This window comes from Xiphophorus hellerii, chromosome 11, assembly GCF_003331165.1.
Source record: "Xiphophorus hellerii strain 12219 chromosome 11, Xiphophorus_hellerii-4.1, whole genome shotgun sequence".
NCBI lineage: Eukaryota > Metazoa > Chordata > Actinopteri > Cyprinodontiformes > Poeciliidae > Xiphophorus > Xiphophorus hellerii.
Window position 1 is genome coordinate 17,966,944 of NC_045682.1, and position 17,394 is coordinate 17,984,337.

Sequence of the window (17,394 nt, forward strand, 5' to 3'; positions counted from 1 at the left end):
AAATGCATTTGGGTTACTGGAAGTTGGCCTTTAAACGTTAAGGAAATTATTTAATGTATGGAGTGTATGCTACTCTATTAAAGCTGCTGTAAATCTGTTTTTGTTGCTAATTCTGTGCTGGCATCAGTAAAAGCTGCTGGTTTCAGACAGCACGAGTTTATTTGTTGCTAGAGGAGCGCTGCTCCTCTGTGAGCCATGTAGCGACCCAGATTTACTGCCTCGTTGGAGGAGTTACTGAGCCGAGTCATACATAAGACTTCACTACGCTAAACTAATGGTTGTCTGCGTTAGTATTTCATAGCCTGGCACCAGAAGGAGAAATATGTTTTTTGCAGAGCTTAAGAATATCATGGTCTTGTTCTTTATTTGGTTCACGATCTAAATTAATTGTTTAGGTATGAGCAAGTATGTTAAGTTAGTCTGTGATAACCTTAAAGTACCACATTTTCAAAAATGTGTTGCGTGATGTAACGGGTTTTATTTCAAACAGAAAAGCTCCATGCATTCCTCATGTTTGCAGACTTGTAGAGCAATACCATATATTAATTGTTACAGTTAGACTGGTATCTGTCATGTTTACTATAATTTTAATTTTGATAAATAGAGCTATTGTTGAGTCAAGACCAAGATCAGAGAATGCCAAGACGCTGAGGGAGACCAGACTAACTCCATGAACCAATGAGAGACCATTTTCAAGACCATTGCTGCAACAATAATCATATAGTTGTTGCTGCCAATGTAAAATAACATGTCAGCAAGCTTGGTTAGCGAACTAGCCTACAACAGATTAGCTATTTCAGAGCATATACATCCAGCTAAACGTTAACTGCTGGCAGAGTAAATGGAGGTGGAAGAGTAAAATTGTTGGTGAGATTGAGACAAAACTAAGACTGAATATGTAGTCTCAACAATAGTCTTCAGGCCAAGACCGAAAAGCTGATTTTTGTCATTAGTTAATTAGTTGGTTTATCTTTTAACTAGCCTGCAATCATCTGTTTAATATGCATGCAGCTGCTGTCTTACTGTTTAAAACTGCATTACCAGAGGAGTGATGGTGTTGGTCCTCTAGTGTCCATACTTTGACTGCCCATGATTTTCAAACTTGTTAGTATTTCCAAAATGACTATTTTGTGAAAATATAGGATTCTCTTTTAGCTATCTAACGAGTGGTAGCAACAGGCAAGGGAGGTGCAGAAAAGTTTTAGCAGTTTCAAACCCAGGCACTTTTAGAACTCCATTATAGGTGACCATTACCACTAAAAGAAATTAACACGTACAAATGATGCAATGGAAATTTCTTTACTACACTTTTATCTAAAACATTAGTATACTTTAATGCCGTTAACCGGCCGACGCCTAATGGTCTTTCACAAGCACAGTTTTGCTTGAATAAATTACTAAAATTGTAATTATAATTTTTTTTCTTAATCAGGAGAGAATGTAGAATAATGTTGTGGACCTTGTTCACTTAGGTTTTTATTACCTAAGTGAACAAGGTAATAAAAATCTATAGTCTTGTCATACTCTCCTGGGAGTCTTTCAAAGATGGCCCCAGAGCAGCTCCACTGGAGCAATTGGAGGTTAATTGTCTCTTTCACTGCCGTCTTTGCTGTACTGTCCTTACAGCTTTTTATCTCTTACTTTCTCCTTTCTTTAATCCACCACAACCATGTTTTATGTCCTCTTTTTTTCTTTGTTTACGTAAAATCTGACCTCAACTCTTTCTGCTTTCTAATGTGGTTATTTGTTGCAGGGTTTTTATAAAAATAATACAAAATTATCCAGCTTTTTGAAAACAACTGCAGAACTTGAGCAGCATGTATTTAGTTTGTTTTTGTTTTTTTGTCTGAAGAAAATTTAAGAGAAACATTGGTGACATTACTTTGTGCACATGATCAGCCGTGGTGATGTCAGGTTATAAAGGTTTGTGATCTAATAATCAGTGACTTTAAGCTTCAGATGGTGTAGGGTCTTTAAAAGAAATGGAAAAAAGGACGTTTACTGACCAGGATTTTTGAGTAGATGTTCTGCCTGTTTTTTGTAAAGCTTTGACCTGCAGTGCTGATGTCAGATTTGTAACTATAATTGATGAGTGTAACAAATGTGTATGGGGGAGTAACTACTTTATTCCCTCATCAAAAATATTTGTGGAGTGTTGCTTAGATTCTTGTATGCATGTCTCTTGTACTCAGCTCCTTCAGACTAGCCAGCAACAATTAGCAAACACCTGGTGGAAATGCATGAGCTCATCATATGAGGCAGTGAAACATTAAACGCTTGATAGAAGAACGTTGTTGTGATGACATGCTGAAGGCAGTGTTGTAAAAGAGCAGAAGCTTCTTAAAGAGACATGGGCTCAATTCAAGGTGTTTGCATTTCTTTTAAGTCATGTTTGATGTATAAGACATTTTTATAACGACTGAAGGTAGCATAGTTACTTAATTGTGCTTTAAAATAGGACTATTTATGTTGAAAACACGTAATACTGCCTCTGTCATTTGGGAACCTAATGACAGCCATGAAAACCGTCTGAGGTGGGGATGAACTGTTAGATGTGTCGTATCTCCTTTGACTTCCTCCAGTGCACAGTAAAGAGTAATTTATATCACTGTGATGATTTAGCTTTTACGTCTTCTAGAAGAGTACATAATTTAGCAGCGCACATTGGCCTCATTCTGTCACTCAGGATTTTTTTCTCCCAGTGAATTTCAGACATAAGTGACTGTGGATGTTTAATGGCAGCCATAGGATCTTTAAAGTTTCCCCTGTGACGTAGCTGCTTCATCTGGATGGCATGCTGTTCAGCCTCCTACATAAATCTTTTTGTTTTCTTAAGATGGATAGATATATTTACATATTTGTAATGCTTAAAATTAATTAATACGAAGCCCCTCAGTCTGCAGCCACAGTCTCTTACTAGAGGAATGCTAAACAGCTCTCTGCCCCAGAAATGTGCCACGGTTGGCAGTTCTTGCTTTCTCAGTAAGAGGATGCTCTGCAATGTGTCTATCAGTGACGGACTATTCCACTGGGGGATAGGATTTTCACTCCAAACTGGGCCATTTGTTCGGGGATTGTGCGTGTGTGTATTGTGTTTACTGAAAGTGTGTTACCGTGTTGATCAGGAAGATGCGCTGTCTATCTCCTGACACAGCCTGTCTGTCTGTCTGCCTCTCGCTTTGTCGGTTTGATGATGATGCGGGAATGTGATACACACACACTGCTATCTTTGTCCACTCACTGCTTTAGCTGCTTTGTGCCTGAATGCTCCACGTGCACAGCGACCGCTGTCATCCTTTGAAACAAGCGCTTCCCTTGTGTCTGTGCTGCTGTTTGCTGATGGTCCTAAAACAAACAATACAGTATTTTCAGGCAACATCCAGCTCATGCCAGGCGTCAGTAAATACTCTTTATATTTCAGAGGGCTCTGGAAAAGGTTTCATTCCTGTGACCCACATTGATGCTTTTTGAAATGCCAAAGTTGAGCTCTTCTACAGTCATGAATGACAGCAACACACACAACCAGGCAGATGTGATGCTGTCTGAATAGAGAACAATCTGTGACTGGGCCACAGTGATCCTAGTGCTGATTAATGCAACTATGAATGTGACAAACCCTCTATTCATAACTCCTGCATAGCTGAATGCTGATACTAATAATCTTTTGTTTTCAGTGTCAGAACGTTCTTGAAAGTTCCCAAAACCTCATTTAAGAACAGTGGCAGATTATTTTAAGGAGATCATGAATCATTTATGTAACAGAGAAAAAAAAATCACACATGTATCTGATTTTTCGCATTTAGTAGCATTCTAGATATTTCAGATTACATTTTGAAAAGTCGGTTTTCTCCATCTTAATCCAGAAAATTTACTAAAGTTTCAGATCAGCTCTCAACTTGTGTCTGATTTGCAGTTTACAAAATTAGAATGATATAAAATTATTGGTCTTACAAGGCTCCAAACATCCTTGGGCCTAAATAAATATGTACTTATTAGACATGCAACAAAGAACTAAACCAGGACTCCATGATATTGGAAAATACTGCAATGATAAAATATGTATTTGTATGCCTAGTTTCTGGTTCCCTCTCCATAAATCTGTGACAATTATGATTTTGGTTAATGTCATTAGTGTCCAGTGTGAACATCTGCTGCTGTGAAATTTTGTCCAAGTTGCTAAGTTGCAAGTTGATAAAACTTGGGAAATATTGGCCCACAGCTATATCACTCCAAACACCTCTTTTTTTATATGAATATTGCACATATTTCATACAGTGGCATGACAATATATTTGTGATATATTGTGCACCCATTAACTAAACTAGCAAAAAGAAGTAAACTGCAAACAAAGACAACTTTTAGTTTGCATGCAGCTCTAAAACAACTTCTCTAAAAACCTGAGATGAACAGAAACTGTTGTCTCATTTAAAGGAGGTTTTGCAGAAAAGGTCAAAGTTTATCACTCTTTTTGTTTTTAATTCATATTTGTCTTTTCTTATCATATTTGAATTTGACGTTTTTCTTTCAATGTGTTTCATATCTTCAGTGTAATTTATCTTAACCTGCTTTTTCTTTTTCTTGAAACTGCTTTCAATTGCCTTGTGCATGATGTACAAATAAACATTCCTATTTTACACAATTGCTATTTAAACTGCACATTATGGACTTGATTAAACACTTAATATTTTTGATTTTGTGTTGCAGGTGTGCAGCCGACCAAGAAGTCTGGAATTCCTGCTCCGAGAGAAATCTCCTCCTCTATAACAAGAGATCGGGTTTCCCTTAGAGATCAGCTGAGGAGTTCCTCTACTAAGAGAATCGTTACCAGTTCCAGCACCTCCAGCCTCTCCACCCTGGCAAAGCAGACGCGTAGCTCGACTAAGACCCGTGCGGATGCGGAGAGCCAGGAAAGGGGCCTGCTGGAGAGCCAGGTAAAGGAGCTTCTCGCTGAAGCTAAGGCGAAGGACTTGGAAATCGACAATCTAAGGACAGAGCTGCAGCGCTGCAAGAGTAAAACCTCCGCTACTTCGTCCTTGCCTTCTACAAGCTCGGTTTCAGACCAAGCGCACGCTGCTGATGATGAGCAGGGGCAGGTGGCTGAAGCCCTCGTCCTGGTTGGGGAGCTGAGGGAGAAGAACGGGAGGTTCCAGAGAGAGCTAGCAGCACTACGAGAAGAGAACCAGACATTGAAGGAAAAGCTGATTTGCTTGGAAGCTTCTCCTCTTTCCAATAAAAAGACAAGCTCGTCCATTACCTTGGTGAATGGCGTCCCTCCAGACCCTTCAGCTTCCCAAAAGGACAAACTCGTCCCCACTGCCAGCCCACTCAAAACCTCCGTCTCCTCCAGCTCTGACATTACCAAGGATTCGCCATCGCCAGACTCCTCGGAGTTCGAGAAGCTCCCATCTCGCTCTGAATCGGGCAGCAGCGTTGTCAGCGGCGATGACATAACGGCGAACAATTCAGGGGGTCAGGATGTGTCAGTGCAGAGACTAACAGAGCAGATCCACAAGATGGAGGAGAGCCATCACAGCACAGCAGAGGAGCTGCAGGCGACACTCCAGGAACTGGCCGACCAGCAGCAGATGGTGCAGGAGCTAACCGCTGAGAACGAGCGCCTGGCGGAGGAAAAGCGCCTTCTGCAGACGTCGCTTCAGCAGCAGAGAGAACGTCTGGAAGTGATGGCTCAGAAGAACGAGACGCTTGCCGTCAGAGTCCAGGAGCAGGCTCAGGCTCAGGCCCAGAGGGAGCAGGAGCTGGGGAGCCAAAGGCCGAGGCTGGCCGAGTTGGAGCAGAGGTACGCCGAGTTGGTGGAGAGCTCTCGATTCGAACGGGAAAAACTAGTGGACATCCAGCAGCAGCTGACTGGCAGCTTGAGGGCTCTGGAAGAAGAACACCAAGAGGCTCAGGGTCAAGTCTGCTGCCTTAAGGAGGAGCTGGACAGGCTGCAGGCTCGGCTGGACAAGGAAGTGGAAAGCAGCAGTCAGGTATCGCAAGCTGCCGAGGAACACAAAGCCACGGCAGAGTGTCTCAGACTGGAGAACAGTAGGCTCAAGGCGCAGGTGGACATAGAGAGGCAGAAGGTCGGTGAGCTGAAAGCCATGCAGAGCGTCAGTGACAGCACCGAGCTTCAGAACATGCTGAAGACGGCCCACTCTGAGAGGGACAAGCTGGAGGTGGAACTGACCGAGCTGAGACAGGAGCTGCTGAAGGCCCAGGCTGAGACTGAGCATGTGCGAACCACAGTGTCAAAGGTACGGAGGGAGACGTTTACACACCGACTTAGGTTGGATTTGTTTTTTCAAGGATTCAGCATTTAATTACTGTAATAGATGGATAGACACGCATGCACTTTATTGATCCCACTATGAGAAAATTCATGATGTGTCTCAGCAGCAAAGAACGAAATTGCACATTGCAATAAACAACTCACAATAAAACACTATCTAAAATATAAAATACCTAAATGTGTTTGTATTAATCTTATGCATTTTGGTTAAATATGTTTGGATCCCTAGTAAGACATTGTTAATCATTGAAGCTGTAGCTGTGGTTGGTACCTTTTTGTTTATTGTTGATAAGCCACCATGTTTGTCATGGGGCCACAGAGTCCAGCAGCTCTATGTCTGAATAGACCAGAGGTTGGTAGAATAACCTCCATCAAGTCTCAGTGAGTAACCAGTAGTGGTCTGATTTATTTTTTGAGCTTATGTAATCAGATAGACTAAAATATAAGATGTAGAATATAAAATTGTTTTAAACGTACATTTTTTCTAAAAGTTATTCAAGTAAATGTAGGAGTGAACGTTTCTTGATCACATTCATCACAACAGTGATGTTTCTGTTTTTACCTTATATGGAAGATGTGAAACATATTTCCACATTGTCTCAACATTTATTCTGGATCTATCTATCCTAATCATTTCTTTATCAATAAACAGAGTGAATTGTCATTGCTGGCAGCTCTGATTGTTTACATAATAATTGATGAACGATGATAATTTTGACATTTTTTGGTGCAGTAGAAAGTTTACATGTACTCACTCGGCGTATCTAATGAATGGTATGCTAATCTCTGGTCTGGTTTCCAAAACTATGCTTGACAGATAGTACACAGTGCTCTTTATTTAACATAGGTCAACCAAACATGCTACTTGGCATCATAACCAAATAATTCAATCTTTAACTAGATCTGGGAAAAAAGTCACTCTAGAAAAATAATGGTTCTAGTATAATGAAAACCTTAAATTCAAGACATTTGTGTTGGGCTGGACAATATGACTGAAAAACACATCATGATGTAAGCGCTCATATCTGTCGATATTGTTTTAAATATCTTAAATACTGCTAAAGTGGTGACATGGCCTTTCCTGTTTAATCCACAGTTTTCATTCCATGCAGTTGTTTTTGATTTTTAAGCAGTTTTGAGGAACTGTGGTGAAACATGAAACTGCTGCTGTGCAACTTATTTAACAGGTGGTTGCTAGGTAACCAGAGATCGAGTGAGTTAGTTGATGCCAACTTGCTTAGCCGGTCATGAGAGGTTGAGCGGCTTAAGTCTGTAATCTGCCTTCATCCCCCAGAATGCTGTGCAGTTCTGGATTGCAGCTCAGTGAAATGATCAACAAATTATTTTGGATGTGTTATCTATTTGTATTGATCAAATGTTTATATATATACTCTTATTTATTTATTACTTGGCTCTATATTTATGCTGCATTTTCTCCGTTAACTTCTGCCTGGCGACTGAGTCAAGTAAATACAGATGGGCAGACACATTAGTATTTATTTTCAGTGATATTTATCTTCACTTAAACTATAATCCTTTGTTTCTAGCTTCTTTGGTTTTCTCCCCACAAACACAGGAGTGAGTCAGGGCTGGTAATGGCTCTACAGTGTTAGGTGTGTCTCTTTTAAGTCATTATTTTTGGGAGGTGATGGAGGTGCCAACAGCATAGTTAGGCTTGTTCACCCGAGCATGATTCCTTGAGTCACACAGCTGTCCTCTGCCAACTGGATGTGAAAATGACGTGACTCCATAACTTCCCTGACAAGCATCTTAATCTATCACAGCCTCATGGCGTCAGCTGTGGAACGTCCCAAGTGGCTACATCATCTACTGGTTTTAGTATCCTGTCCTCATAGAGATGTGCCTCCCAGACAACCACAATAATCCTCCTTTGACTTCAAAATCTGTATCAAATAAGATGGTTTTTGTTCTGTTTAGACTTTAATTTGACATGGAAGTGAGAAAGACTAAAGTAATCTTGAGTAACCTCTAAATGCATTTAGAAACGGCAACACCACAAAATGACTTGGAGTGACTTCAGATGCAGTATGCATTTAGTACACTGCAGGAGCTCACATAAACACACAAACTTTATAAACATTGTGTCCATACACAGGTGGAGTCCACATGCCAGCAGGTTCAGGAAAAGGCTGAGAAGAGAGAGCAGGAGCTGAGCGACCGTGTGACGTCCCTGGAGGAAGCTGGAGTTCAAGCGGAGAACCAAGTGAAGGAAATGAAGGAGACCATCTTTGAGCTGGAGGACCAGGTGGAGCAGCAGAGGGCGGTCAACTGTCACACCAACCAGGCGGTCCTGGACATGGAGAGTATGTACTGATCGCAGGTTTTTTAGTTCTGCACTGTTTAACCGAAGCTAGCAAAGAAAATGAGAGACTATACATTAGGGCTGGGCATTTTATTATATTGTTTATTGTTTTTCGCAATATATTTCTCAGTATGATGAAAATTTAGATTTATTGTTGTCGCAATAAATTCCGATTAAGGACATTTAAAATCCTCCAAATTGTCCATAGTGCAGCTTAGTGATGCAAATCACACTTTTTGTGGTAATTTTTATTATAAAATTGAGATTAATTTAAAACCTGGTCAATAAATGAGAAATTATTAGGGTTGTTCCTTTTGCTTTTCACTTTAGAAAGATCTGTGATTTTGTCTGTGATGTCACCATAATTTGCAAAACGTGCCTGCAGACCAGATTTGTTACATTCTAGACTTACACAAAATCATTCAGAGGGCCACATATTGCCTACTAAGCAGCACTCTGGTGACCCTTGATATAGATATAATAAAGCAAAGTGCATTTTTTTAAAATATAAAAGCTTGTCGCATTCATGAAGTGTTATTGCAGTTTATGATACAATCCGATGTGTGTACTGTAGAGTGTTTATTGGCATAAACAGTATACAGTTTACAGTAAGATAATGATTAATTACTTTTGTTGATGGACCCCATCTCTGGATTTTTGTTCATATTTTATAATCACCTGATCATCTTGGATTACAGTTCAATGCACAGTTTATAAAGGGCTCCATCTAATGTAATGGTTATTAGCTGAAACAATCAGAAAGTTGATCTTACTGCCGTCAGATGAATCCACTTCAAACATTTTTCATGCTGAAGTGAGTGAATCTTCAGCAGGGTAGACAGAGTGACTGCATAGTGTATCATGACACTAATTTAGGATCATAACCGTGACACTGAGTAGCGCTTGCATTCCTTTTGTTGCACTGGAGCGCATGGGGTATGTGGTGTTTCTAAGATGCTTTGCTCATGTCACGGAAAATTTCTACATAGTAAAACTATATTCCAAGTTCCACCATTAAAATGCGAGGCCTATGCACAATATTTTCAAAGTATTTATAATGTTTATATCCCCATCATGGGGATATAAACATTATAAATACTTTGAAAATAGCCATGAAGAAAATCTCTCCACAGTTCCAACAAAAGCTAAAGGTTTACACATACATAAGTGCAAGATTTACTGCAGGGCTGTAGGATTATTAAAGCTCAGTCTGCCCAGACCGATTCCCTGGAGGTCTCTTTAAACATCCAAGAGAGTGTAAAGTGGAGCACATCGAACGTTGATTAAAATACAATAATATTACTGTTGTAAATCGGGGCAAGTTATATTGGCTTGATAATATGATTGCAGCGACCGAGACGTACTTCAAGAATAGTTCTGTTATTGGAAGTTTTATTTTTAGAAGACTTGGCTGCCGTTTCTCTAACATAATCAAACTGTTCACACACTATAGTAGTGACTGCTACTGTGGTACATATGTTTAGTTTGTTATGCTGTTTTTTGTTTTTTTTTAAATATCTGAACTTTGCTGTTGCAGATCTTGTGAAAAAGATTGAGGAGCAGAAGGGTGAAGCAGAGCGACAGCTGAAGGTTTTGAATCGACAGATGAAGGTAAGAAATGTTTGACATGGCGTTCTGCGTGGGTTCAAAAGTTCAACTAATTGTTGTTTGCTGTTCCAGCTTGGATCCATTTGGATGATATTTTACCGTATTTCAATAAAGACTGATATTTTTGGAAATTCAAATGCGCTACATATACAACATCTTTTTTTCCTTTATCTACCTAAAAGTGGAAATCAACCGAATCGTTCTGCCTTCTTTAGGAAATGTGTATTTTCACAATTATCAGAAAATAGAAAGGCATGCAGAATTCTTTGAGTTTATATATGTGCCAACAATTCATAAATATCATCTAAGAGTAAATGGGTCATATCTGATATTCACCTTAATGCATTTGGTCAGTTAGATGAACTCTGACACCTGACAGGATGTCAAAGGTCACTGGAAGTGAAGGAAACATTGTGAGAATAGAAAAGACAGAGGGGTGAGAAAAAATTGGGTTAATCAAAACTCATGCTGTCACAGTCACATGTTTACCTTACATCATTTAGCCCGCAAAACATTTTAGTTCTTAATGTTTTGCGTAAATATCAGGTGCATAAAACGGTGCAACACTGACAATTTTTTGGAAATCAATATTCCAAAGAAATACTGTTTTTGGTGTCACTTTGAGGTCAGGATGATTTCCTTTGGCTTGATTTTTCGTCTCTTGCCTTCATGCCAAAATAAATCTTTCCACTGAGCTTTGTTCAGATAGCATTGTGTCGCATGATAGCAGAGTTTTCCAATTCTTTTTCTAAGTTTAGGTGGTGAGTACTGTATCTGAAAGAATTGACTTGTTGACAATATTTCGAGATGCAACAATGGGAGATTTTGTTATTACATTTTTAAGAACCAATGCACATTTTACCTTATTTCTACAGTTCTAGAAGAAGTAGAATTTACAACATTGACATTTTTTCTAGCCTTCCTACCATGAGCGAGACGAAGGCTTACGTTGTGTGAGAGAGATTGTGAAACAGGAGTTTTCTATTTCTATATAGTGCAAAGTTGACATTATGAGTTGTCCTTAATGAACTAGCTGTTAGTACAGTTAGCATTAGTAAAGTTTCAGTCTCCATGTGCAATCCCAGGAAGATGTAAATCCTAACATCCCAGCTGAAATTTCCAAAAATCTGTCAACATTTCCAAATCTATTATACTCCATAACTGAGGGAGGTTAAAAGTTTTTAAATACAACATTTTTTCTGTAATATGTTCAGCCTTCCTGGAACCTGTTAAAGCCAGCTATGACGCAACGTCCCAGTGGACGGTTTGAATTTATGTCTGCTTTTCATGCCCAAAAAATCTGCAAAAGGAAGAAGGTCAATGTGACACAAATTAACAACCTTTAGCAGCCTGAGCAGCTAACGAGCCGATCTTAATAAAACATGGGCTACCTGTGTGGAGACTAAATAATCACATGCAGTTGATTGTCGAAAGGATCTTGCCGATCAACTGCAAACTGATGGAGACTAAAGCATTGCAAAATGTTATAAATAATGTAAATTGAATGCAGACATTCTTATTGTTACATTTTGTCTTAAAAATTATGAAATAAGCAGATTAGTGGTGTTTTATCCTCATATGAAAGGATTGTGTCCGTTTTGTGTTTCCCTTCAGGGTTTTGTTTTGCTCAGTCCTGACATATAAAAACACAATAGAGCAATTCAGATTATACCTACTGATAGCAGAAGGTCTACAGCAATTATGAATTGATACAAAAGGATCGTCTGACTGAAAAAACTGTCATGTTTTGTAATGTTGTTCATCTGTATAAAACTAAAGTTATTCCAAGAATAATTCAAACAGATTTTCTTCTACTTCATTCTGTGGTTTATAATACTTTTAAACAGTTCAAGAAATGTGGAATAATGTTGGTGTTTTGAAGGTTAGGAGCCCGGTCTGGACTCTTGTCATATCAGTGTGCAACATTAATGGCTGTCCCGTAACAAGTGCAGGAGATTTTTCAGGAGTTTGTCCGGCACTATAACAGAGCGATGTTTCCAAATGAAACTTTACACCTTGTTCCAAATTATTATGCAAGTGATATTTTCTCAGATTTTCTTAAATGGTTAATGCAAATGATGGTCAGTATAATTTTCAAGTCATGAACTATTACAGTATAAATCAAATTTTACTGAACAAAGCTCCCCATGAGAACAGTATTTTGTTCAAAAATAAAAAACTCAAAATGCTCTGTTCCAAATTATTATGCACAGCAGATTTTCAAAACATTTTATGGATTGTAAAAACTGCAAACGGTCATTCTTTGAATGTCCAGCATTAAGTGGTCACATTTACTAAAATCAAAAGCTATTTCAATCAAAAACATCTTAACAGACCGAGTTACATGTTAACATAGGACCTTCTTTGATTTCACCTGCACAATTCTTGCATCCATTGAACTTGTGAGTTTGTGGAAAGTTTCTGCTTGAATTTCTTTGCAGGATGTCAGAAAACCTTCCCAGAGCTGCTGGTTTGATATGAACTGCATTCAGATCTTCTGCTTGAGGAAACTCCAAAGGTTCTCAATAGGGTTGAGGTCAGAGGAGGATGGTGACCACACCATGAGTTTCTCCCCTTTTATGCCCATAGCAGCCAATGATACAGTGGTATTCCTTGCAGCATGAGATGGTGCATTGTCATGCATGAAGATGATTTTGCTACTGAGGGTACGGCTCTTCTTTTTGACCCATGAAAGAAAGTGATCAGTCAGAAAGTCCATATACTTTGCTGAGGTCATTTTCACACCTTCAGGGACTCTGAAGGGGCCGACCAATGATTCTCTCCCCATGATTTCAGCCCAAAGCATGACTCCACCACCTCCTTGCTGACATCACAGCTGTGTTGGGATGTGGTGGCCATCCACCACCAATCCACTACTGTGTCCATCTGGACCATCAAGGGTTGCACAGTAGTCATCAGTGAACAAGTCTGTTTGAAAATTAATCTTCATGTTCGGCTGGGCCCACTGCGAAAGTTTCTGCTTGTGAGCTCTGGTTAGTGGTGGCCGAATAGTAGGTTCATGCACCGCAAACCTCTGGAGGATCCTCCACCTTGAGGTTCCAGAGGCACCAGCAGCAAATAACTGTTTGCTGCTTTGTCAGGGTATTTTAACAGCTGCTCTCTTTATCCAATGAATTTGTCTAACAGAAACCTTCCTCATTATGCCTTTATCTGTACAAACCCATCTTTGTTCTGAATCAGCCTCAAATCTCTTCACAGTACGATAACGTTTCAGTTTTCGTTAAATATTTAATGTTTTCATACCTTGTCATACGGCACTACACTATCTGATGATTTTCATCAGCAGAGATCCTTCCTCTTTCCCATATTGCTTGAAACCTGTGGCCTGCTTAATAATGTGGAACATCCTTCTTAAGTTTCTTTAATTCTTAAGTTTCTTTAATTGATTTTCTTTAATTGAGCTCACCAGACAAACTAATCAACCCAGCTTTCTGAAATTAATTATAGTGATTCAAAGAGCCCTGACACACAATACCAGCTATAAATTTAATAGCATAACAAAAAAGTTCATCTTTATGACACTTAAATCCAATTTGCATAATAGTTTGGAACACGGTGTAAATGTAACGTTTCTTGGCTCAGAACCATCACACAGTGGAAATGTGGTTTGTGGTCCAACAAATTAGTACTATTATTATTATTATTATTATTATTTTAAATAAATGAACACAGTTTAGGGCTTGGGACCAAAGAGGAAATGAAGTGTTCAGTCCAAGTCCAAACATTTGGGCTGTGTGATGATATGAGGTTGTATTGTTGTTGCACTTGACGAAATTGTTGGGATTTATTGCAGAAAATTCATGGACAAATTTCCAGTGAACATCTGGGAATATTTTCCATCTTTTGAAAAAAAATCAGACAAAAGCATTAGGCAGTTGTAGGTAGAGAGATGGGTATTTGTTTTGTTTTGCCTTTTTTATAACTTAATCTGACAGTTTTAAATATAAAATATGATTTTTTTAAAATAGAAGTTTTTTTATTTGGAGAAAGCACCACAAAAATCTTATCATCAACTTTGCTTTAACTAGAAAAGCAACAATTAGAAATTATTTAGCCAATTTTCAGTCACCAACAACCTAATGATTTGATTTTAGCCAATTCTGATTTCTATGTAAAAAGTATAAATAGCAATGCACTTTTAAATGACAGCAAACAGTCTGTTTCTCTACTTTGTGTGATAACATAATGTTAGTAATATTTCAAAACAAAAATAAAGTGCCATAGCTGACTTTTTAAACTGTATTTAATCATATTGCATTAGCATTTTGTGTAATTAGCACAGCGGACATGTTTAAAATGACAGAGCTGACATTTAAACAGTTTTTAGACATCTTGTATTAATTAGCATTCAGCATGATTAGCACAGTTAGCATACTGTGATAGTAGACCCTTAGGTTATCTATTGGATTTACTTAAGAGTCCCAACTATTTCTTAGGCAGCCAAGTTTCTTCTTCTTTTTGTTGTTGTTGTTGTGCAGAAACCAAAAAAACAGGCCGAATCTGTCAGCAGATAAAAGTCCGTAAATCCACCACATGCTATCGGCTAAGGTTAGCTTGCAAGGTGTCCCTTGCAGATTGAACTGAACTATTTGCTAGAACAAACCAGACCAAGTTTTACTTTGCAGGTTGTAGCAGCTTCATAGAAAGTACAGCTTCTTTTCTAGAAGCCTCCTAAACTTTTTCTGCTTCTTATGTCTTCATTTTTAGACCTTAGCCTAACTTTCAGGCATCCTCAATTACTGATCAGAAAAATGTTGAATTCTTCTGACTAAGTTAATGACTGATCAGAGTCAGTTTAGAAGAAAATCGACCCATTCTGGTCGCCAGCTTTTTTGTCAGTGCAGGTTTTTATTTTAAAATGTGATGTGAAATTGCGACAACAGCTAAAGTTTAGCTTTTCGTCTTATGGAAAGTGTTTCAGACCTAAACTACAGCAAAGCAAATGAAACAAACATAAACATATAGAGCATTACTATTTCCAGAGTGGAAGAATCATTGCTTTTTATATTTTCATCTTTAATGTCAGATTCAGTGTTATGTGGATGCAACAATCATTTATGATTCCTGCAAAAAGATCCAGACAGAATCCTGATTGATCTTTCATGCACAATTCATGATAAAATCCCAAAGGGTTTATAATCTTGTTTAATCAGCCAAGCATGGCAGCCTGAGACCTTTAAAATCCTGAGATTCATCTCTTTTCCAGATTGTTTAAAATAGCCTTTGCAGCTGCTTTTAAGCTGACCATAATTATAGAAAGACATTTTTTCATGCATTCAGGGACTCTAAGGAATCATTCATACCATTTTTAACATACTGTTAATAAGCAACATCCTTTTATTTATTTTTAGGCTTCAGTTTTGGAGTGCTTACTGGCGATCAGTGACTTGCAAATGTTTTTTTTTTTCATTTGCCCCTGTATTGTTTTTTTTTTTTAATTTGCATAAATTAACTGCTGTGCCTCAACCTGTGCTGATCCATGTGTTTATGTATTTAGGAGGAGAGAGAGGAGTGGCGGCGCTTTCAGGCAGACCTCCAGACAGCGGTGGTGGTGGCCAACGACATCAAAGTGGAAGCTCAGCAGGAGCTGCGCACTCTCAGGAGGCAGCTGCAGGAGGAGCAGGACCGCAACGCGAAGCTTTCTGCAGACCTGCAGGCCATGCAGGGAGTCAGGTACTATCCACTGTTTCCATCCCCCTTACACCCACCCAGCCATCTCCTTCCAGCCCCCTCAGGCACCAGGCTCCTTTCTCTCTGAATGTACCAGGATGTGACATACCTACCAGAGTCCTGCCAGATCTCCACGCAGCAATAATCTTTAGACAGGTGGCCCAAATGATCCCAACTTGAAATAAACTCTTGCTCAAGAGGTTCCCAAATTTCCTGTTTGATCCTAAGAGAGGATATGTTTTCATCGGAGGCATAATTAAGAGCTTCAGTGTTCGTGTTCCTGGGATTTGGCAGACTCTGTAGGTCAATGAGCCATCTCCTGCAGTTTTATTTTCTCTCTGTATTTTTTACTTCTTTTAAAGCTGCTGCCCTTTCTGTTTCCCTCTTCAACATGTATTATGACCTGTGGCAAACATTCGAATTTCACACTCGAAACACATTACGTGTGAAGAAGTCGTGTGGTAGTTGTAATCAAAAACAGATTTTACACCAGTTTACTTCTATTAACATAATGGAAGCCTTACAGTTTTATTATAGGCATATTTAAGGTGCCAAATTAATTTACCTTTTCATATTTTGTCAAACTAAAGCCAAAAATTTCAATTTATCTTATTTGGTGTCATGTGTTAGATCACATGTGTCAAACTCAAGGTCGATGGGCCAAATCTGGGTCGCCATAGCTATTTATATGGCCCTCAATATCCTGGAGGGCCATATAAACAGAACTTCAAAACAAGTTAGGTGCTTACATGTTACTTATTTAGTCAAATCAGTTTTTATTTATATATTTCAAAATTACGTGAGTGTGAAATTTCTAATATTTGATTTTATGAAGTACTCATTGAATACAGAAAAAGCTATTCTACTTTTAGTACTTCAATAGATCATTTTATTGCACTTTATTTATTCTGCCACAACCGGCTCTTTGAGGACATCCCTGATCTTGGTGTGGCCTTAAATGGAAATGAGTTTGACACCTAGTGCATAAATGTGAATGAACATGATACATGATTTTATAAAATTTTTTTTCCTATGCTTAAAAATCTGAAAAAAACTTTTTTTTTCTGTATTTATACTAAGATTAAACAACATTTCAGTGGACTTTATTTATGAATTAGGTCACTTTTGAAGGCAGTTGGTTGGACAAAGAGTACTGCAGTAAAGTAGAACACATACCTCATTTTGCATATTTTTATAAAATATTTCAAAACTATTCACTTAAAAATGACAAGCTACTTTTTGCTGACCTAACTTACCAAATCCCATTTAAATATGTTGAAGTTTTTGTAGCGTGACGAAAGGTGAAAAGGTACAAAAATAGTTCTTAAATCCACTTAAAAATGAGGATAGCTGTGGTTTATGTGTGATTTAGCAAAAGAGTCCTAAAAATCCAAATGATAAAAACTTAATGGTGGTTTGTTATAATATTATCATCACTCCAGATAAAATACATCTTTGTTAAAGTAGACTGTTTATTATTCTA

The 17,394-nt window shown here is 38.5% G+C and overlaps 1 protein-coding gene across 5 annotated transcripts in view; it reads left to right on the forward strand.

The window, feature by feature from the left end:
* The window catches only part of specc1 (sperm antigen with calponin homology and coiled-coil domains 1), a 90,459-nt gene that overhangs the window by 36,118 nt on the left and 36,947 nt on the right, over window positions 1–17,394 (forward strand). For all 5 annotated transcript variants that reach the window (XR_004340974.1, XM_032576246.1, XM_032576247.1 and 2 more), the window contains 4 exons: window positions 4,705–6,254; window positions 8,406–8,613; window positions 10,150–10,223; window positions 15,739–15,914. Coding sequence is in view for 4 of the 5 variants with exons in the window: in XM_032576246.1 (XP_032432137.1) it covers window positions 4,705–6,254; window positions 8,406–8,613; window positions 10,150–10,223; window positions 15,739–15,914 (2,008 nt within the window). In the remaining variant the exon portion in view is untranslated. The remainder of the gene's footprint in view (window positions 1–4,704; window positions 6,255–8,405; window positions 8,614–10,149; window positions 10,224–15,738; window positions 15,915–17,394) is intronic.